The sequence below is a fragment of the Tigriopus californicus genome, chromosome 4 (assembly GCF_007210705.1).
Source record: "Tigriopus californicus strain San Diego chromosome 4, Tcal_SD_v2.1, whole genome shotgun sequence".
Lineage (NCBI taxonomy): Eukaryota > Metazoa > Arthropoda > Copepoda > Harpacticoida > Harpacticidae > Tigriopus > Tigriopus californicus.
The window spans coordinates 4,641,821-4,660,119 of record NC_081443.1 but is presented as its reverse complement, the minus strand read 5'-3'; the positions used below and the strand labels follow the sequence as shown (position 1 = coordinate 4,660,119).

The following is an 18,299-nucleotide window of genomic DNA, read 5'->3' as shown; positions in this document are numbered from 1 at the left end:
TGTAGAGCAGGTAAACAACACACGTGCTAGGTGGAAACCAAGGAGGAACGTACTCCCTGGGGACAGACAAGAAGAAGAGAATAGATGATTTCGCTAGGTTGGGGCTACCAACAGAGGAGAAGAGATAAGAGTCGGTCAACTACGATGACCCACTCTTGGCTGACCAGCTAGCTAGCCTCAGCCAATGTATACCAACTCTGCTACAGGAACAAGCTAACATCAATGGAATGGAATCGAACAAAAGAAGGTTCTAGAACCCAATTTTGTAGTGAAAATAGGAAACTAAACTGATTGTAAAGAACAAGAAAAATGGACTACATTTACAAGTACATGAAATGAACAGACTAAACAATAAAAACAAAATGAACTACTCCTTAAGCCCAAAATACATGAAATAACCTAGATTTGGGATAAAAAATATTGATAGACGAAACATGTGAAATACAACATGAACATAAAAATAAAAGATATAAGACTAAACTACTAGAGATAGGACGAAATGAAAGCTAAAGAACAAAAGTGTCTTACCTTAAGCAGCCACGCGACCACTTGCACAACACAACACACTCAGACCGGCCATTTGAAAAGATCAGGAACAACAAAATGTTGCAAGTGCTCTCAACAAAAGACGGGACTGAACTAGGTTTCAGATATGCAATTTATATATTTAGTTCAAATTACGAAAGGTCATACTGTACGTTTTCAAAAGCATTCATGAGCTTTGTTCCACCCCAGTTTTAGGGTCAATGGCAGTGACCGCAGAGGCTTAACGTGCGTTTTGAGAGCACCTCCAATCCCTCGTGAATCAAATATTCGTAATGAGTTTGTAGGTGTTGATTCAGTGCCCTCCTTTGAGTTAGACTTGGACAATTTTGATCAAATCCTGATCAACCCCATATTCAAGAGCTTGGTCTCCCAAATCTAATTCGTTGGTGGAACAGATGTTATATGAATATAAAGTTAAACGAACTGAATACGTTGTTTGTCTTGTACTGCTGGGGATCCCATTCCCAATAGCGTTAAGAACGTCCGCACAAAAAAATCGCAATGAATTGAAATGTGACGAAGTTATCATTTAACTATTTAGCCTCCATATGATAGCTTTGTAGAAATTTAAACTTTTAGATTCAAAATCCTCATTGAATCCATTTTGCCTACATGAGTTTACTTTACAAAAAAGACAATTTTCAAGGAACCCTTTCCACGCCACTCACGTGAAGCAACATGAAAATGCAAAATCAAGTAGCGCGAATAAACTAGTTGTGCTATTAATCATCGAGCAGTGCCACAAACGCTAGAAATTTAGGTGTTGAGGTCTTCATTGGCCGTCCACTCCACAGCCTGGTTCTTTCTTTGATAAATAGGTAATTAAATTAATAAATAAATAGAGGTGTCTTGCATTTCAACCTGAATGAATGCGTGTTAATTCAGACAAAATGTGACATTTCTCACAAAAAACGAATGGAAGTCTTGGTATGTCAAAGGAAGTTGCTGGCTCAAAAGAAGTTCACTTGAGCAAGAGCATCTTCAACTTCCCTAGGACGAACAGCCCATTCTGCAATCATATTGCATGTCGTCGCCCCCAACGAGATTTGCTGCTACGTTGTTTGGGAAATAGTTCATCCAATGTTGGGTACCTACTCGTACTTACCTTCCCTACCTATCTGCCACAGGAGGCACGCCAATTATGAGGGGCAAAGAGTAATAAATGGACAGAGCTCTTTTTACTGACGTCTTTTATTTACATGGCCATGCTATCCAAAACTTGAACATAAGAAGCCAGGCGTTTAAGTCACCAGTATTTCTGACGCGGCCACCAAAATCGAATTAATTCTTGTGATTCCTTGCGCTTGGGCAGCTGTCACTCCTTTCTTGACTTCCATACACATGCAGTTAGCAGAAAAACCTATCGAATATCAATCATTTGAAAAGTCTATCTTGAAATTTGAAGCGACACAGAACTGGTTATTGCCCTAACAAATTTGTCCCATTTTCAGCCTAATTCAAAGTGAGCAATAGACGTTGTGTTCTACTAGTATGTAGTTTCTATATTTCATGGAGCCTCCCTCCTTCCCTCTCTCCTCTCCTCTCTCTTAGTGGAACTCGTACGTGTGTAGTGTATAGGAAAGGACTGCGAACATAGAGTTGGGCCCGAAAAAGAAACTGCTGTCCATATGGACGGGGTCGAACGGACCGACGGACGGACGGACGGACGGACGGAGGAGTTAGAAGCCGCCGTCACATGAACCGAGTTGGTCCAGTCCAGAGGATGGCAGAGGAAGAGAAGAACGAACGAAGAGGAGGTAGGAGAGAATTGAAGGCTGGCTGGTTGGTTTCTCATCGCCTGCCTGAATGGTTTTGTTGGTAGATAGTTTGGTGGATACGCGTTGGCCGGATGAATGGTGGTTGCCTACTCGTCTTCACCCTGTGTTTCCGTGATTCGGCTTGAGCTTCAAACGAAAGGGAATTTCTTCAGTTGCGGAATTGTCAGTTGCTCGCCGATTCTGAAAGTAAGAGGATCCCTTTGAGCCATCTCATTGGATTAGGCTTGGGTTGTTTTGGAGTGCGGATCAGGTTCCTGGAAATAGGCCGGTGAATGGAAACTTGACTGTTCTATGTACCCTTTCCCATGAGTCACGAGCATCAAACGTTACCAGAAACATCAATTGGTCTGCCAACCGTTGGGTGATTTCTAGTGAACCTCATTTTTGTTTCTGAAGACAAGAGTTCATCATTCAGTCATTAATTCAACCGATCAGTCAACTCTATCAATTACGGTAAGAAAGATTTTGCCCCAACTTTACAACAAATTCACATTGGCTTTTTTGATATATCTGCCTTGGATATTTGCAAGATGACTTTCACTCTCGCTCGTCTTGTAAAGTATTACTTGGGAAGCCAGCCACCCACCCATCCGTTGTCTATTCTAAATACCTTGACAAGAGTGCTTAGAGTTATGCGTGTTGCATTGGCTTTCTGCTAAAAATTTTGCTTCGAAGAGGTAAAAAGAGTCATTATTGTCGAAAGGACTTGAACCCCACCCAAAAACTCTCGGAAGTTTGCCTCTCACTTGAAGAATGTGGTTCTTTTTTCAATCGTGCATGTACATCCTAGTATGCGGTGATGGTAGTATCAGTAGGAGTAGGAGGAGAAACAGCAGCAGCAGCAGCAGCAGTAGTAGTAGTAGTAGTAACAGTGGTAGCAGTGGTGCTTGGTGCTTGGTGCTTGGTGGTGGTGGTGGAGGTGGTGGTTGACTTGATGGTACCGTCGGATGTACCGGGCCTTCGTGCCCTCGCCACAACCATGTTGGTTGTAATGTTTCTCTTTGAATCTTGGCTGATCCCACATTCTTGGACAAGCAGAAGCCCCTTCTTCCTCTTGGTCTCTCTTTTTCTCGTGCTCCTTCTCTTGCTTCCACGTCTTTTCATGTGTGTCTTTCATGTGCACGTTTCTCTGCCTACCTTCGTCCATGCCCTCATGCCTACTTACTTAATTATTTACTTATTTACTGCCTATGTTACTTTCTTTTGTTATTTGCTTATGTTACTGAGTGTATGTGTGCATGTTTGTATGAAAAGTTTGAAGTTTCTTTCTTCTGGATCTGCAGTGTAGAAAAATGAAGAGGCAGTTAAAGCAAGATCTAGTAGCTGGGGCACCGTTTCGGGCACGTCTTCAGGCGGCCCAGCCGATCAGGATTAGAATCATGAAGAGGGTGATCCGGACGCCGGCAACGCCGGACGACAATCATGCTGTTGCAAATCAGCCGAGGAACGGAGGAAGAACCAGAGGCAATGGCCTACTTATTGCTTTTCTTCTTCTTCTCTTCATTGGGCTCCTTCAGGGCCTTGCGTTTGGCCCAAGGAAGGGAACATCTCGAGACGAAACAGAGTCTTGGAATTTGGAAGCAAATGAAGCAACTACTTGCTTACGTACATCGGTGGGTCCCGTGATTGTCTATCGTCTCCTGGATCTAGTGAATCTAGCGAGCGTGGCATGTCTATAGATGACCACACGGGCGAAGACTTAGGCGTTGAAGACGACGACGAAGACGACCACGAAGGCAAAGTCGGCCAAATTGGGTGGAGAAGTCCAGATGAAATGGACATATCCAATTGAATGCGTACGCACCCTACACTGGAATGACGCGTACTACATTGTTCAGTTCAAGTTGCTGTTTCATGCCACCAACGAGACGGCCAAAAAAATGTAGGAGCTTCTTTCTTTGCACTTCCAAATATCCATTGGATTCAATACTAATGATGGCGACGATGATGATGATGATGATACGGATAACGAATAACGGTGGCAGACGGCGGGACTTAATGAACTTGGATTTAAAATCTGCTGAAGGTGCTCGTTCCGCAACTGTTCTCAAACATAACGTCAATTTCTAGAGGCAATTGCCACATTCAGACTCTTCAAAACCTAAGTAGTAAATATGGCTTTTCCAGAGGTTCAATTGGTTGGAAATGTTGGCTACACGCTAGCCAGCTACCTAACTAACTAGGTACCACAATAGTGCCATAGCTTTTGACCAGCTGGACATGACAAAACGATTCACCGGTGAAGTTGAAGGAATATTGAGAGTTATACCGAAAACTAGGACAAGCTCCAACGCTACATATTATGCCGATCGATCCTTGTCGTCCTCGTCGTTCTCGTCGTTCTCATCTTCATGACCATCACCATCAAATCATCTTCGACAGAGAGGCAAATGAAGCTCGAAGGTATTTGCAGAGAGCGACTGGGAAAAACATCGGAAAAGTGCCGACGGAATCGCTCATTTATTCAGGCCACATCATTATAGCCCTCCGCCCCTTTGGCTTGCAACACAAGTGAGACCATTCACATGGTCCACAAATCAATCTTATCTCCGAGATTTTAGTAAAGCTCCAAGCTCATTTTGTCATCATAGGCGGGGATGGGCAACATTTTCGTAGGGGAAAAATATTCGTCGTTTGAATCTAGTACGTCAGCAGTAAAGGAGAAACAAGTCCTAGGAGGAAAGATGGTGGTGCATGTATTACATATGAATGGGAGAAAATAAACCCTCCTCTCGAGTGAGGAAATCTCCAAGCAATGCCAAAAGAGCCCATGAGTACGGGAATCTGGGGAGATTTCTCTGCTTTTGTCAACATATTGCGGATAGGTGGATAATTCCTCGGCTCATTGGTTCATTGGCTCATTAGGGGCAGTATTGACAGGCAGAAGATGCATGTTCACTTTCATTCTTAATATCAAGTCATGTTTGTGAACCACTGGACTACTTTTCAAATCTCTCTGCTTGATTGAAGTGAAATTCGAACAGACGGTCATTGTTCAAGATATATTTCTTTTGGATGGGAAGGTGAGACTGCTGGCAGTAGAAAGCTTGGCATGCCCCCCCCCCCCGCAAAGACAAAACATAAGTGCGAATGGTTTTCATGCGAAAAATGATTTGCACAATCGCAATTCTGCTCCGAGCACGTGAGCTGTGCGTAGACAGTGGTTAGTCGGCGATCTTATTGCACGTCGTGCCACATCATTGTCATTTTGAGCCTTTTCTCCTCGATCCCTTCTCAACCGTCTTGACATCGCATTAAGGTTCGGTTTCATCTCAAAGACAAAGAACAATTTCATTTCCATCTCGCAAGATAAATTCATATACTGTAGAGTGCAGGGTCTCCTAGCCATGTTTGGACCACGATGTTGTGGTCGAGATTTGGCGTCATTCAATTTCAATCACTCACTTGAGCGAATTGAAGCGTTCGAAATCGTCATCTTCTACCATGTCATAATCGCCAAATTCATATCATTCCATTCCATTTTCGACACTTTTAGAGCATGGCCAAGGATTTGGCCAAGTCAGGGCATTCAAGGTAGATAGAACGGAAAAGCCCTGTCTGCAGATCTGCCATGGATAAATGGATCATGATTAACCGAGCTGAAGACAACAACTAAAGCCAGGGGTTTAACAAAGTACCGGTTCTCATCCGAGGATGGCCTGAACTGATTTGACTTGCGCATGCTCAAATGTCATCATCAACTTGTCAGAGCAGAGTTTACATCGGACGGGAGGAAAATTGGGTTGGCTTTTTTTGAAAAGGAAAACTGAGATGCACCTTATGGTGGGTGCACCCATTATGAACTCATGATCTTGATGAAGCAGCACTTGACCAATTTTCGATCGATCCAGAGCTCAACACTTGGCCGACAAATTCAGACTCAAACCGACTAAGACGTCGTATGACCATCGTGAGACTTTTGTGGGTCCTCAATTTGAATCCAATCTTTTGATCCGATCAAATTTCGGCACTCTGATGTCATCACCAAGATCGAAATGGGAACAACCGAGAAAAGAGACACACACGATGAAATAAAATGCACCTCTTTTGGTACATAGGAGATATACAGTAAAGACAGTTCTAAGGAGAAGGAGGCGGAGAGAGACACTCTTTTCTTTATTGGATAAGCTGTGGTGGTAAAAAAAGGAAAGTGAAATCTCTTTTTCTCAATGAGATGGATGCCGTGTTGTATGTCCCAACTCCTGAGAAGATTTCTCGTGAATTTTCCCATTGATAACACCGTTGGAATCTTGCATTAAAGAGAGTCATCATTTCGCCGTCGTTCGGGTTGACAACAAGGAAAAAAAAACTTACCTACAATTGTGTCGCACAAGTGAGTTGGCATGGAAGCCCACCATGTTCTTCCCAACAAACGAATAATTCCAGGCATGAAACGGGTCAATGAGGCGCCAACGTTATCTGCTTGAATTTATCCCCGACACAGAAAGAAAGGGTTGTTTATAGGGCTGGCGGAGTGAAAGTTGCGCCTTCAGGGCTCATTTTCTGAGCTTGGTGGGGTGAATTCCATCCAGAGCACTCTCTGATGAGCGGCCTTCTAAATCACCCCATGCAACGGTGAGCAAAAAGAGCTACGTACGTATGTGTGTATGGACGTGTATGGCCCCGTCCATGGCTTGGCCCACCAATCCAGNGGGGGGAGGGATAACATGGGTGCTGGTGAGCGATAGCTGTATTAGTACTGTATTTATCCTATGAATCCCCCCTCAAACACCTCCCTCCCCCCCAGGTGGAGCCCAACGTTCAAGCTCACTTTCTCATCGCCGTCTTTTGGTATTCGGTCAGGAATTTGATGCTCGACTCGAATGGTTCCTTTTTATGATACTAAATGTGGAATGTTGAGATTTTGGAGTAGCTTGAGACGTCAATATGGTAAAAGCGGGCAATTCTGCCGTATCGTGAACAAGCGATTCCCAAATAAGGCGAGATTGTAGTGGTTATGGTGGTGGTGGTGGTAGTAGTGGTAGTGCCTCAATTTTTATCTTCGCCTTTTGGTGTGGGTCCCACCTGGAAATGTCAAGTGCTGGTACTTGTTGACTCTAAACGAGGCAACAAAAATAGATGAAGGACTATTCAAAGAGGAGGTGAACTCAGTGGAACTTGCATGGCTCGTCAATTACTGGTTAACCATGAGGGTGCAAACTGGCCCTCGGCTTTCCGAGGCTAATATCATATGCACAATAGTTGATCATCTTGGCCGCCCATGAGTGAAGTATGCTTTCGGTCAAGGTCGGAAGTTTGGTTTTACCCAGCGATGTTCTCATAAATGACTTTCATCTCGAGAAACTCACGCCTAACCCCAAACCTTAGAGCTCCTGATCATTAGATCGCCTTGATATGAGACGAGGGTTGGCAAAGGTGGTTGCGTCTCATTGGACACTGAGAGCCACCCAAATTACCGAGTGAAACTTTCAAAGGGTTGTTGCTTGTTAGCTCACTAAATCCTGCTTCGCTGTGCATGCGTTCATGCTTTGGTCAAACAACTTGACCTGGAATGTGAGGAGCTAAAACGCATAGCAGGAACCAAGCAACCAGCCAAGCAAGCAACCAACCAACCAACCGAGCAAGTCAAGCAGGCGACTAGCAAGTAAAGACGCCAAGCAAAGACAAGCAGGTACTTGTGCTGTGGCTCATGCACCCGATAGTATCTCAATGGGGCCTATGCGTTCCGTTTTTCAGAGAGTGCCCTCGACCCGTGTTGGTCCCAAACCCCTTTTCTAATTTTTTTGCGGTCATCAAAGCCCTTAGGCTGAGTGAGTAAGGGAGTGAGTGAAAGAGTGGGATGGAAACAGCCACCGAGGGGAAAATCACATCCATGAACATTGAACATTTTGGGCACTCATTCGCTCGGGATGAGGATGATCAAAAAGTTTTCGACAGGGATGGTGGGTGAGGATGGGCAAAAGGGAAAGAGGGACATACCGGTAGACATAATTAGAAGCATACCGCCAAAAAAGGGTCACAGAAGATTTAGATATGAACCAATAATTCATCGTTGCTTGGTCGCGCATAATGTTGTAAGGACTGGAAAATCGGGAGGAGATGTGAGGTAGTGGTTAGCGCAGTTTCCTAGCATGAGTAAGGACCCGGTTCGAATCCCCTCCCTGGCCTTTCTCAAAGGAAACTTTTAGACGCCAACCACACCCACAGATAGAGAACCAAAAACTGATACCGGACATGAATCCGCCTAACGGAAGTTGGAAATGGACGATGTGATGGCTAGCTTTGCTGGCAGGCGAGGCTCACCCCTCCGATCCTAGCACCCCTCAAAACAATCGCGCTTAACCTGCCTTGGGGGTGTCGGCCAACCAAGCAATAACCCAACATCCGTAGATTTTATCTAACGATTGGACCTGACCCGGAGTTGACATATTGTCATAAAAGACAATAATTCCACTGGTTTGGCAAAAAAGTTCGTGGGCACACAAAATTTATAATATTTCTGCAATAAGTTATCATAAGAAAATATTATCCTTGTAGATATATAGAAAATTTAAATGAGAAGGATTTTCTTTATGCTGCTATTCGATGTGACCACTTTTTGCGTGTTCAATTTTCTGCATACGTTTGGGAACAGCATCTGCTATGATACGGACTTTTCGCAATGGAGATGAGCTCCCATGCTGACATCACAACAGACGTCCTTTGAACCTTGATTGACCTTTTCTTGTTCAATCATTGGATTTACCAAGCTCATGATAATGTCCGATCGTATTTGTTGTGATATTCTTGAACACTAAGAAGACTTTATGGCCACCTTGATTTCATGGTTGGATTTGCCCTGGTTGTGAAGTCCTATAACAAGTTTTGGGATTGCTTTATAAACAATCGTTTTCAGAGTGTTTCAAAACTTCAAAGTAAACAAGGCTAATTGATGCCTCAATGAATTGGAAACAAAGAAGTGACCCGAAATTTGAATGCATGATTTCTAATTGACTAACGACACACTTGGCCTTGAACTTTGTGCCACTTCTGTAATCCATAACTACGCTTTCGTTGATCCATGAGTTTAATGAACCATTTTCTCTTCCAGTTCCTTCCTAAGAGCTCATCTTAAACGAACGAAGTGTTGCTCGTGACTATCTCACTTGTAGCGGTTTGAAGACCAGCATGTGGAGTGTTTCTGCCGTTCTTCGAGGAGTGCAACAACGATAACAACAATTGAGATGACTAAGAACATCGTTTTGGGCTCTCCGAAGATGATGTCCTCGAGAACTCTCAAATCGGCACAAATCCGGGCTGTTCAGTCTCGCACCATGGCATTGGAAACCAGCGAAAATAATCTCTCCCTCTCGCCCTCTTCGAATCTCATTAAAACCATTACTATTACCACTGGTAACACCAACAATATTGCTACTGCCACTACTTCGTCCCTTATTCCTTCAACCACCTCAGCGGGCTGCTCATCTGTACCTTCGTCATCAGCACCATCATTATCATCACCACTGTCCTCCGCCCCTCCACTCCTTCCACCACCGCCAGAAAAACCAATCCAACGACATAAAAATCGGCGAGGGGCACTAACAATTGGCAGCTCTAAAATATCAATACATTCAGTGCTCATCTCAATCGTTATGGTAAGTTATGAAATGAATCGAAAGCCCGGTCTAGCAATGGGCTAACTAGCAGATGTGTACAGACTTGTCAAATAAATGTAGACTTGCAACTACCATATACAATACGTAACATGGTTTAGTGGGTAGAGCATGCTTCAGTATTATATTTCGGACACAAAAGAAACTTTCACCTTCATCATCTAATACAGCATGACCATTGCGACCAGACCTACTTTCAACAACGCTTCAAGGATCTCTAGGTTATTCACGTAATGGAGATTGTCGGATAACATTTAATTGCGACCTCTGACAAAAAAAAAAAAATACTTTCCTCTTTGTTAATTCTGACATGCATAGCAATGGATTTCCTGGTCGTCTGAATCAAAATGGTCTCATCCTTACTTTAAGCGCTTTCAATCGGTTGACAATGACAGACGAAACCGCCGTTATCTTGAGACTAGCCATGAGATTAGCCTGCACTTCAAAACAAAGATCCTAACACACCCACCCACTCCACCTATGCATGAACACGAACACAATGGTTTGGGAGACTCTGTTCTTTCCATTGCTTGGGTGACCTGAGGAAATGAAATTCGTCACTCCGATAAAACGCTTTCATTTGTCCAAGAAAGCTGCAACGCTCAATGACGAGGCTGTTTCCAAAGTCCAAAGCCAATGGGCCCTTTTGGCCGTCACTCGGACGTACCCTCTAGCAAGCCGTGTCTTTCAATTTGATTGGTGTCCGATTGACCTGATTGGTTGGAGTATAGGTTGATTTTATAAACAGCGAGTTCTACATACATACGCGTACACAGGTAGGCCTGGTCGTTGGTTCTCCTTAACTTTGCTCACTCGGGTATGAAGGGAGAAGAAAGGCGTTATCGTCATTTCTGTCTCGCGGGTCCTGATTTGGTCATGAGCACTCAAGTGTTGAGAAGGTAATACGTCCAAGTTAAGCGTGCCAAATAAAATCAGGAAGAAGGCTTTGACTTGTCCGAGTCTAGCATACTCGAACCGACGGTCGAGCAACTTTCATTTCCAGGGGGCTATGAATTAACATACCGGAACGGACGTCACCGAAATGGGCTGAAGCACATGGATTTCACCACATTCAAAAGGCAGTATTAATCAAAAATAGCTACTGATTTATGGACGTCCGTGGTGTAGGTGTAACTGAGAATAATAACAGCCCAGGATCACGACGACAGCGATGCTTCCAAAAAAAAAGCACCGCTCCGGTTTCATGAGTTATTCATACTTATCGGTATTTAGTTGAGTAGAGGGTCGTCTCGTCGTCGTCGTTGTTGTTGTTGATTTTACACACTGAATCCAGAAACTCACTTGATCTGAAGACCCTGAAACACACCTTTTTGGGTCACGAGGAGGGTTGGAAAGGTCGCTCGTCAAGCTCATTAGTCATTTACCTTTCGGGAAGTCGATGTTTAAGATTGGACAGGCCCACCTTATCTCCATTGGGGTGTTCGTGAGTGATCAGCTTACAGCAACCAACAATTAAAAGAGACTACAAACCGCTTGTTTCACCCTCATGATGTCTTTGTCTTCGTTTCCAGATTGGTCTCTACTTCCCCGCCCATCTTCACGCCCAAAACTTGTATAACAATAATAACAACAACAACGCCGATGGCTCGAACGAATTGTGGCAAATCGAGAGGCCCAAGGATATGGCTCAAATAGCGGACCTGGAGGTCATGTGTGGCAAGCAACACATGGAGGTCAAACTGACTTTCGATCGGCCATTTAACGGGATCGTTTTCAGCAAGGTAAGACCATCATGGATGGAGAGTTAACGAGATAGCCTCTGATGGCTCTGATGGCTCTGATGACTCTAATGGTTGTTTTGGAGATTCCATCCGAGATGGAAAGAGAAACTTCAAGTGATTTTAACCCAAAATTGGTTGGTTCCTGACCTGCGATTCGTTCTTTAAAAGAGCATGGACGAAATTCCTTGGTAGAGGGGAGGCTAGAAAGAAAGAAACGTCTCTAATTGAGTCTTGGGATTGGAATTGAGTAAAAAATCGAAACTCAAATGGTCAAAACGGACACTTTTACCTTTGGCGGTTGACTTGTTTTGGAACAAAAGCTATAGAGTAGCAGATAACCAATTCCCCAATCTCCAATTGAACGCTTCGATTCGATTTGCACTAGTTCGCTGATCAAGGATAGGTCTGTCCAGTTTAAATGAGGCTTTACTCTTCGATTCTCCAATAACGCGGCCCCTTTGAATGTTTGAACGTATTTTCAGGGTAAAACTTGTTAATGACACCAATTTGAATCTCTATGAATACTTTGTTCTCGGATTGAGCGTGTCATTATTTGTTATGTTCCAAGGGATCTTTCAAAAATGCTCGAATTGACCGTCAATAAATGACGTTTCTCAACAGTCAATGGTTTTTTCTTTGAAAGAAAGAAGCAAGCATTTTTATTACGTTGCTTATCTCGAATCATGAAAGGATCCTTAAAGTGAGCTCTTAGTAAATAAATGGCCGCTTGTGCAAAAAACAGCCCAGTTTTATTTGATTGATATTAAGTAAGATTTTACTTTGTTTTGTCATACATGAACTTATGTGTTTGAGTGAAAATGAGGGAAATAGTATAGAAAGTAAATAACACGAATACAGTTGTTAAACGTTCGTTAATTCATGTTAATTCTTTCGTTCATGCCCGATAAAACTAAATAATACTGCAATGTACGAGTAGCACTGGATGTTGAAATATCTTATAAATTTATCATTATATTAACCTATGTGGATCTTACTCGTGTCTGTACAGCAAAGCTAACCATCAAATCAATCAATTAGTCAATGATTGAGACTGCTACGAACTTTGAGCTTTATCTGATATCTGAGCCTCATGCCATCTTAATTCTTTTGCAACACATTAAGCATTCCATCGACCAATCTGATGAGGAGGCCTGTTGGCTCAGCACGATAACGAGTTAGTTGTAGAATGGTTTCCAGCTCAAGAAAAGAATTGAAAATTCTTGAATCATTGACCAATAGAATGTGCAATATTTCATGTTCGGCCATCACTTGACTTGAAATGTGTGTGTGTGTGTATGTGTGTGAACGTTGAGGCAACCGAATTCGTCCCTCTCACTAGACGGGTGGCGAAGGGATAGATAGATGCTCCTGGCCTCGTCGCCCGTTGCCGTTCCTCGAGTTTTGAGGCATTCATGAATGCATGACAAAGAGGCGAGAAAAACGCGAAAAACGGTACAGCAGTAGAGGTATAGAGGAATAATGAAGCTGGTGAGAGAGAAATCTCCTCCAAAGCCTCGGGAGCGACGACCGACGACCGACGACCGACGAACGGAGAGAAGAGGTGTGGAGGGTGGTGGACTGACTCGATCCTCTCCGGACACATTTTGGGCAACGAGAAATGTGCTTGTGTGAATGAGAAAGAGCCAACGAAAGAAGCGCACACTCACACTCACATACTATTAATCCTACGTTCAACAATGACACGTTCAATTTGGAAGCTACGAGTATTATTAGAGTCTGCGGTTAGTTGTTGTTCAACCACCCTACCTACCTACCTACCTACCTACCTACCTATCTACCAACCATCGAGTACGACGACAACGTGAGACACTCGGACAAGGACCCTCATTTGCGATTCGGTATGGCGTCAACTAGTAGTTGTGGTTGTTGTGATTGTTGCTGTTCGCTTGTCTTTAAGACGGTATCTAGAATCTCAAACGATCCGTGATATGAAGTGTTGTTTCCACATCAAAGGGGAACGGGTCCTTTCTCTTGATTTCACTCACTCACTCTTTTCCTTGTCTTCCTCTCTCGTCTCATCTTGTTGAAGGATGGTTTTGGTGGAGGTGATGAAGATGATGATGATGATGACGACGATGATGATGCTACGGAAAGCGCCGTTTCTCTTCCAACAGAGAAACTGTCGTAGATACTGCCGAAGGAAAAGAAAATGAGAGTTAAATGTCAAAGTAGGAGAAAGAGCTGGAGAAAAAGCATGATGCATGTGTGTGCGAACGAACGGAAGAGAGAACAAACAAACGAACGGACTTCTATATTCAAACTCCTTATGTTGCACCAAAACCACTCATCTACCGAGCACCAACTACAGTACAGTATTTGGAGTCGTCGTCTTCTCTCTGTCTCTCTGTCTCTTTCTTTCTCCTGACGTAGATTGAGAACGTGTGTTGTTGGCTGCTTGCTTGGTTGTTAGGCTGGTGGTGTGAAGTCTGTTGTCATTGTTGCAACCGGCACTTTCGCTTTCTTGAGATCTTGGAGGTATTCACAGGTGTTGACGAATCAAATATACCGTAATCACACTGGAAGCTCGCAGTTGGAAGAGAAACACAAAAACCAACCAAAACCAAAAACCATTGGCCAACAGCGATATCGACAGGAAGTCTATCCTCTCGAACCAGTTTCAAGTTTGGTCCGGGATTTCTTGCCTCACTGCACATAAAATTGGCCAAAGTCGTTCTTTTTGTTCAAGCTTGCCGGGACGAAATTTAGCGAGTCACGCTTGGCCCTTCGTCAACCGAAATTCTAATTTCCGTCAATCCCCCAGTCATAATAAATCAATTTTCTCTGCGTAGGTACAAGAACGTACATGGTAGGCATTCCTGTCCAAAACTTTCTCCCAATGGCAGTTTGACCCGAGAATTAAGTCCCAAGCATTGATTGAGATTTACCACCTCACGAGAGAGAGACCCATTGACATTTTTGAATCACGACTTGAGATTCACCAAAGCCTGAGATTCCTACAGTTCTTACAAACGCGCGCACACACATCGATCTATCAATCCACACGTCATTACTTACATACATACGTACATACGTACATACGTACATACGTACATACGTACATACTACATCATGTGCATTGTCCTTCCCTGGGTTGTTCCGGGATCCTACTAAGGTCTTTCAATCTTTCAACAGGGTGCAGTGGATCGCTACGATTGTATCTATGTGAAGCCCCAGACCGGCTTCAACCAGTATAAGTTCGACATTATGTACGATTCGTGTGGGTCCAAACCCGATTTGAATGGCAGATTCTACGAGAACAACATCGTCATCCAATACGACCAAGACCTCATCGAGGTTTGGGATGAGGCCAAGCGATTGCGGTGCGAGTGGTACAATGATTACGAAAAGGGCGTGACCAAACCACCCATTCGAGTGTCGGATCTCGAGGTGGTGGAGCTCAACTTCAGAGGTACTCCTAATTGATCAATTACCTACCTACGTAGTAGATATGCTCTTGCGATGAACGAATCCCGATTTTTGAGTGATAGCAACATGCGCATACCCTTCATGAATTTCCCGTTCGTTTACTCTACTCACTCACCACGTACAAACTGACTGACTTGTCCACCATCTTTGTTTAACATGAAATCCTCAGGCGATAATGTGGATTGCTGGATGGAGATCCAACAGGGAAAGGGGCCCTGGGCGAGTCCAGTGGCTGGGATAGTCCCCTTGGGAACCACGCTGACCATGGTGGTAGGAATCGATGACGTTCAAGGTATCTATCTATCTATCTATCCATTTATCTGCTTACATGTACAGTATTACGTAGTCGTAGGGCATTAAGCCTTGGTATTGGAAGTGGGTGAGGTTAATCAATTGAATGAGTCATGAGTCAGCCCTGGACTGATTTTCTTTTCTTAGGGGAATTTGACATGCGAGTGAAATCCTGCGAAGCCTCAGACGACAAGAACCGGCCCATTCAGCTCTCTGATCAGAACGGTTGCGTGCTTCGACCCAAAATGATCTCGAAATTCATGAAGATGCGATCCTCTGATGCTCGCGCCACTGTGGTTACGTATGCATTTTTCCATGCTTTCAAGTTCCCCGATTCTATGGCCGTTCAAATCCGATGCAAGGTAAGAATGGTTGTTGCAAGACCGAACGCATGCTCCCTGTAGTAGATATGTACAGTATGTAGTACGTTGTGCCGTGTGACAAGACAAGTCGTTTTGAAGATGATCAGCCACCACGCACGCTGAATGACACAGGCCAATCGCTTGCTTTTTAAATTCCAGCTCATTTGCAATGCAGCATTCATTAGCCAACCTTGTGAATATTTTTCAACCCATGTACATATTTCCACATTCTGTAGAAATCAATTACAAAGATCGCAGATTGATTGGTGTCCTGATCTAGAAATATTGAAGTCGAAGCCGACGCTTCTGTTTTGGGCAATAACTGCGAGTTATATAAACTCCAAAGCAAGGAACTCTTGGTTTTTGAAGACCGCCTGCCTTCCTGCCTTTATTTTTCGCTTTTGAGTCTGTGAGTCTGAGTTTGAGATGAGTTCATCTTGGCTTCGAAAGTCTGTTCGTATTCTAAAGCGCCTTCTTGTTTGCCTTCTTTGTCCATGATTTCTTTCTACGTTTCTTTCTTTGGTGCTTGCTACCTAGGTGGAAATTTGTCGCTTTGGTTGTCCGGATCATTGTCAAAATCCAGGCAACTACGTGGCAAGAGAGCAAGAGGTCACGAGCTCAATCAGCAGCTACAAGGAACCCAAATTGAGTGTTTCCTCTTCGAATAAACAAGAGACTTACCAAGCTCCCACCGGTCAGGAACAAAGCAATTACAAACTAAAGCCTCAAGTCACCCCCACTTTCAATGGATATCAACCTAATCCACGCAATAACAACAACGGCAACAACAAAATTAGATCAAAGTTGTCCCGGCAGTCCGTCGAAAACAGAAGACCTAAGAAGCCTTTGAAACGGAGGATTACTTCGCCGAGTGAACTTCAAAGATCAGGCGGAAACTATTCTCCAATCCCGCCCATCCTACCCATTCCCTCTGCCTTGAAAAATGAGGCCAGATCGGCTACCACGCCCTTGGGACGCGCTCGTATCCAATCTGGGCATGAATTGGGTCCCCCACCTAAACGTCAGGCCCCACATCCGCCACGCCAAACGGTTGGCAGCCCACCACGACCTCATTGGAGAGGGACGCGCCGAGAGGACCCAGGAGCCTTCAACTCGGAAGACGGAGAGGAACAGACGGTGCAAGAGGAGGAGGAGGAGGAAGCTGGAGGATTTGCCAACTTCCTCGGATTTAAATTCCCGTCGTTGCCCAAGATTTCGTTGCCGTTCTTTGGCGGCAGCGGGGACGACGAGGACGAGGATGAAGTCGAAAAAGACTCGAAGCGAAGGACGTGAGTCAAGAGCGAGGCCATTCCAGTTCCATTGGGACGGATCCCTCCCAAGGATGCCTTGCAACCTCAAGTGAGTGATCATGATGGGTATTTGTACAAGATTGACCTCAATAGGGTACAGGATGTTCATTTTTGGCTTGCCTTTTTTCCAGGCCAAACGACCCTCATCTGTACCCGTCTCGAGGACTGCCAATCATGGGCAGCCTTTGGTGTATCCTTCCTCCTTCAATACAGCCAACCGACCGGTGGAGCCTATTGAGGAATTGGACGGCCCATTCCCGTATGGGCCACGTGCATTAAATGCCAAATCCCTGGAGAAGGTCCAGAAGCGGAAAAGACGATCAATCCTCACGCACCACTTGAGCACTCGCAGTGCCGATGTGGGAGTGCGTTCCGGTTATGAGGTGGTATCTCAAGTTGACTTGGATTTTACGCCCGATGAAGAGAGGCCGGACGTTTCAGTTCTAAAGGTACAGCGAGCATCAGTTTTACAAAAAATATCCTCTTGGAAATCTTTTTGGAAACCCATTCTCTTTGCAGGGACGTATTCAGTCCGAAGAAGTGATTTACGGGGTGTGTCTGCCTGCTTTGGGGTTCTCCGCCTTATTTGTGCTCCTCTCCTTGTTGACGGTGATCTCGATCCTCGTGTCCGGCTTTGTCTGCTACCGACGACAAGTCCAAAAAGTGACGGAAGAGAGTCCTCCACAACCCTTGGGCGCACCTAGCCGCGTGTTGAGCCAATCCCATTTGCTGTCGGCGCCTCCTTTAGCCACAGTGGCGGATCCCATGGTGGCTCAACAACAAATGGGATGGGGTTTCCAAACGTGGTTCAGGAAGACCCGCATGAGTGGCATTCCAGCCCCAATGTACTAGATATCAAAAAAGACTCCAAGAAATCTGTATTAGGAACTCTTTTACCTTCTTTATCAGTGATATATACGAATAACTACCGTATTCTGTGGGGACCCTCTCGCTCTCTTCCCAAGGGTGGAACTCGAAAACGTCGTGTGACTTTGGAACATTCTCTGGCAAGGACGATCGCTATTTTTTTCCAAGAATGGAAGTGCAATCATGATATATGTAGAAACTCACGAGATACGAAGACCACTGATGGCAAGGAATCATCAATGATCAAAACCAATGCTAACAGTCTCCCACACGGAATCTAACTCTGTTGCTTTAGCGTCCTTTTGGTGTAACAATAATGAATAACAAGTATGAAAATAATAAA

The 18,299-nt window shown here is 44.4% G+C and overlaps 1 protein-coding gene across 1 annotated transcript; it reads left to right on the top strand.

Annotated features, from left to right (window-relative positions):
- Positions 1-2,319: 2,319 nt before the first annotated feature.
- On the top strand, positions 2,320-18,289 carry LOC131879573 (uncharacterized). The gene is made up of 9 exons (XM_059225932.1): positions 2,320-2,777; positions 9,376-9,919; positions 11,470-11,679; positions 14,833-15,109; positions 15,296-15,418; positions 15,565-15,779; positions 16,317-17,069; positions 17,221-17,538; positions 17,609-18,289. Exons 2-9 carry the CDS (start codon positions 9,509-9,511, stop codon positions 17,939-17,941), a joined length of 2,640 nt encoding a protein of 879 aa, XP_059081915.1. The 5' UTR covers positions 2,320-2,777; positions 9,376-9,508; the 3' UTR covers positions 17,942-18,289.
- The last annotated feature ends 10 nt before the right edge of the window (positions 18,290-18,299 follow it).